Below are 5,000 nucleotides of genomic sequence, written 5' to 3'. Positions count from 1 at the left end.
TGGGAGAGGTGGAGAGGTGGGGAGGTGGGGAGGTGGGAGAGGTGGGGAGGTGGGGAGGTGGGAGAGGTGGAGAGGAGGGGAGTGGGAGAGGTGGAGAGGTGGAGAGGAGGGGAGTGGGGAGGTGGGGAGGTGGGGAGGTGGGGAGGAGGGGAGTGGGAGAGGTGGGGAGGTGGGGAGGAGGGGAGTGGGAGAGGAGGGGAGTGGGAGAGGTGGGGAGGAGGGGAGGAGGGGAGGTGGAGAGGAGGGGAGTGGGAGAGGTGGGGAGGTGGGGAGGAGGGGAGTGGGAGAGGTGGGGAGGTGGGGAGGAGGGGAGTGGGAGAGGAGGGGAGTGGGAGAGGTGGGGAGGAGGGGAGGAGGGGAGGTGGAGAGGAGGGGAGTGGGAGAGGTGGGGAGGTGGGGAGGAGGGGAGTGGGAGAGGAGGGGAGTGGGAGAGGTGGGGAGGAGGGGAGGAGGGGAGTGGGAGAGGAGGGGAGGTGGGGAGGAGGGGAGTGGGAGAGGAGGGGAGGTGGGGAGGAGGGGAGTGGGAGAGGAGGGGAGTGGGAGAGGTGGGGAGGAGGGGAGGAGGGGAGTGGGAGAGGAGGGGAGGTGGGGAGGAGGGGAGTGGGAGAGGAGGGGAGGTGGGGAGGAGGGGAGTGGGAGAGGAGGGGAGTGGGAGAGGTGGGGAGGAGGGGAGGAGGGGAGGAGGGGAGTGGGAGAGGTGGGGAGGAGGGGAGGAGGGGAGTGGGAGAGGAGGGGAGGTGGGGAGGAGGGGAGTGGGAGAGGAGGGGAGGTGGGGAGGAGGGGAGTGGGAGAGGAGGGGAGTGGGAGAGGTGGGGAGGAGGGGAGGAGGGGAGGAGGGGAGTGGGAGAGGTGGGGAAGAGGGGAGGTGGGGAGGTGGGGAAGAGGGGAGGAGGGGAGGAGGGGAGGAGGGGAGTGGGGGAGGTGGGGAGGAGGGGAGTGGGGGAGGTGGAGAGGTGGGGAGGAGGGGAGGAGGGGAGGAGGGGAGTGGGGGAGGTGGAGAGGTGGGGAGGAGGGGAGTGGGGGAGGTGGAGAGGTGGGGAAGAGGGGAGGAGGGGAGTGGGGGAGGTGGAGAGGTGGGGAGGAGGGGAGTGGGGGAGGTGGAGAGGTGGGGAGGAGGGGAGGAGGGGAGGTGGAGAGGTGGGGAGGAGGGGAGTGGGGGAGGTGGAGAGGTGGGGAGGAGGGGAGGAGGGGAGGAGGGGAGGAGGGGAGTGGGGGAGGTGGAGAGGTGGGGAGGAGGGGAGGAGGGGAGGAGGGGAGGAGGGGAGTGGGGGAGGTGGAGAGTGGGTATGTATTCAAAGTGTATGTGTTAGGGTCATAGGGTGTGTGTGTTTGTGTGTCCATCTGTGTGTGTGTTTATGTCGGCTTGGCAGACTGGGCAGTAGTCCCAGATCGTCACCCCCCCTGACCCTATTTCTACCCCCCCACCATCCAGGATCATGGATATGAATTAGTGCGTCCACTCAGACTCTCCCTTGCCAGAGGAAGACTGTGCTGCAGCGTTGTTGGACTGCAGCAGGCGGGGCAGTAAATGTCTCCAGACTGACAGCTGTCTATAACACTGTGGTTTCACCTGTAAATGATCCTAACGCTCCCCGACAGCTCCTACTTTGGAATGGAACTGGGAGGCCAGGTCAACTGTGGGCGTACACACTAACAAGTGAACGCACACACACATCCCCTCCAATGAATACCAAGCGTACGCTCCAGTCTAGTAATACATCCCTGCAACTTCATCTCAATGCTCAAACAATGAGAGATGGAGAACACATCATGTTGAGGTAGTTGTATACTTTATGGGTCAGTTAAATATTCTGTCCAGGGTTTAGCAAGCTAAGGTGTGGAGTTAACAGTTTGGAAGACTCCATTTTGACACAGTGCACTATGATGTGTAGAGTACATGTGCAGCACAAGGTGTACTGTAACTTGTTCAACACCATGTCAGGGTTTTACAGAGATCGTATCCTTTTCAGAAATACATCAAGTACATGCTGTGAAATCCTTCACATCATATCCACTCTTAATCACGCACCAGTATAGAAATGTAATGTCTAATTCCCTGAGCTGATTGGTTGAGTCACAATGAACCCTGGATGACCCTTGACCCCTCACCTCTGTCTCCAGGAAGCGGCGCAGAGCCCTCTTCTTCTTGATGCTCTTACGGCGCACGTAGACCGCCACGCTCAGCGCCACGATGACGATGACAAACAGAGCACCGATCACCCCGGCCGCGATGAGGGGCGTCCTGCAGACAGAGTAAGAGACAGGCCCGTATGTCACCAAAATGTATGGCTCCATTATGGAACTCTGTCTGTGTGTGTGTGTGTGTGTGTGTGTGTGTGTGTGTGTGTGTGTGTGTGTGTGTGTGTCATTACCATGTCCATGTCCCGTAGCTCTTCAGACAAGACAAAAATCCCACCAGTGGGTCCTATCTGATCTGAGTCTCTCCTCCTTCCATATCTCCTCCCTCCATCTCTTCCTCCCTCCACCTCTCCTCCCTCCATCTCTTCCTCCCTCCATCTCTTCCTCCCTCCATCTCCACTCCTCCCATCTCTCCCTCCCTCCATATCTCCTCCCTCCATCTCCTCCCTCCATCTCTTCCTCCCTCCACCTCTCCTCCCTCCATCTCTTCCTCCCTCTATCTCTTCCTCCCTCCATCTCTTCCTCCCTCCATCTCTTCCTCCCTCCATATCTCCTCCCTCCATCTCTTCCTCCCTCTATCTCCTCCCTCCATCTCTTCCTCCCTCCACCTCTCCTCCCTCCATCTCTTCCTCCCTCTATCTCTTCCTCCCTCCTTCTCTTCCTCCCTCTATCTCCTCCCTCCATCTCTTCCTCCCTCTATCTCTTCCTCCCTCCATCTCTTCCTCCCTCCATCTCTTCCTCCCTCCATATCTCCTCCCTCCATCTCTTCCTCCCTCTATCTCCTCCCTCCATCTCTTCCTCCCTCCACCTCTCCTCCCTCCATCTCTTCCTCCCTCTATCTCTTCCTCCCTCCTTCTCTTCCTCCCTCTATCTCCTCCCTCCATCTCTTCCTCCCTCCATCTCTTCCTCCCTCCACCTCTCCTCCCTCCATCTCTTCCTCCCTCCATCTCTTCCTCCCTCTATCTCCTCCCTCCATCTCTTCCTCCCTCCATCTCTTCCTCCCTCCACCTCTCCTCCCTCCATCTCTTCCTCCCTCCACCTCTCCTCCCTCCATATCTCCTCCCTCCATCTCTTCCTCCCTCTATATCTTCCTCCCTCCATCTCCTCCTCCCTCCATCTCTTCCTCCCTCCATCTCTTCCTCCCTCCATCTCTTCCTCCCTCCATCTCTTCCTCCCTTCACCTCTCCTCCCTCCATCTCTTCCTCCCTCCATCTCTTCCTCCATCCATCTCTTCCTCCCTCCACCTCTCCTCCCTCCATCTCTTCCTCCCACCATCTCTTTCTCCCTCCATCTCTTCCTCCCTCCATCTCTTCCTCCCTCCATCTCTTCCTCCATCCATTTCTTCCTCCCTCCACCTCTCCTCCCTCCATCTCTTCCTCCCTCCATCTTTCCTCCCTCCATCTCTTCCTCCCTCCATCTTTCCTCCCTCCATCTCTTCCTCCCTCCATCTCTTCCTCCCTCCATCTTTCCTCCCTCCATCTCTTCCTCCCTCCACCTCTCCTCCCTCCATCTCTTCCTCCCTCCATCTCTTCCTCCCTCCATCTCTTCCTCCCTCCACCTCTCCTCCCTCCATCTCTTCCTCCCTCCATCTCTTCCTCCCTCCATCTTTCCTCCCTCCATCTCTTCCTCCCTCCATCTCTTCCTCCTACCACACCTTTATCATCCCCTCTTCACCTAACCTCTTCCAGTTCAACCTGTCATCCCAGACAGGTGATGTTTCCCCAGTGGCACTCTTTTCCCTTTACAGTGCACTACTTCTGACCAGGGTCCATAGGGATCTCCTCAAATGTTGAGCACTGTATAGGTAATATAGTTATATTTGGGACAAAGCCAGGGTCTGATCAACGCAACCCACTATCCTTTATCGCCCATGGTGCTTTGCAAAAAGACAGAACGTAGTTAGATATTACATCCCCTTCCACTTGGCTCATCTAAGCAGGCTGGTCACAAGAAAGAGCTGTCGATTCTGGATGTGTGAAAAGGTCCTGAGGACGTCGATATTTGCCTTCCTTGGTTCTCACCACAGCAGTTCACATGCTTTAGCAAGCAGGGAGGCTACTTGATGATACTTCATGGAAACTGCACATAGTTTTGAATGGTTTTGTTTGAAGTCTTAGCCATAACCTTAATAACCACTCCTAATGAAGACCTAAACTTAACCCTTTGAGTTGTTTTTGATTTAACCCTTTAACCACAAAGAATAAACGGCCTCATTTCTGCAGTGAGAGATCAGACCTCCTCGTGCCCAGTGTACTACTTAGTTCCTGTTCTGGGATTCAGACAGTCTGATTTTGCGTGTAGCACTAGTGTATTATTGGGACGAGGTGGGGATGAGCTTTCCTCCACACGACCCATATGGTACATGTTACATCATTAAGTACTGTGTATCATTATACATCATTAAGTACTGTGTATCATTATACATCATTAAGTCCTGCGTATCATTATACATCATGAAGTACTGTGTATCATTATACATCATGAAGTACTGTGTATCATTATACATCATTAAGTCCTGCGTATCATTATACATCATGAAGTCCTGCGTATCATTATACATCATGAACTACTGTGTATCATTATACATCATTAAGTCCTGCGTATCATTATACATCATGAAGTACTGTGTATCATTATACATCATTAAGTACTATGTATCATTCATTATACATTATTAAGTACTGTGTATCATTATACATCATTAAGTACTGTGTATCATTATACATTATTAAGTACTGTGTATCATTATACATCATGACGTACTGGGAAGTATAATACATAATTAATACTGTGAAGTATAATACATAATTAGTACTGTGAAGTATTATACATAATTAATACTGTGAAGTATAATACATAAT

General features: G+C 54.0%; 1 protein-coding gene across 1 annotated transcript in view; it reads right to left on the bottom strand.

The window, feature by feature from the left end:
* Positions 1-5,000, bottom strand: part of LOC110510737 (receptor tyrosine-protein kinase erbB-4-like) — a 466,703-nt gene that overhangs the window by 73,289 nt on the left and 388,414 nt on the right. Inside the window, exon 17 of the mRNA XM_036951778.1 lies at positions 2,110-2,242. Within this exon, the coding sequence (XP_036807673.1) occupies positions 2,110-2,242 (133 nt within the window). The remainder of the gene's footprint in view (positions 1-2,109; positions 2,243-5,000) is intronic.

Source organism: Oncorhynchus mykiss, chromosome 18 (genome assembly GCF_013265735.2).
Source record: "Oncorhynchus mykiss isolate Arlee chromosome 18, USDA_OmykA_1.1, whole genome shotgun sequence".
Taxonomy (NCBI): Eukaryota; Metazoa; Chordata; class Actinopteri; order Salmoniformes; family Salmonidae; genus Oncorhynchus; species Oncorhynchus mykiss.
The sequence above is the reverse complement of the archived record's forward strand: the minus strand, read 5'-3'. Positions and strand labels throughout refer to the sequence as shown.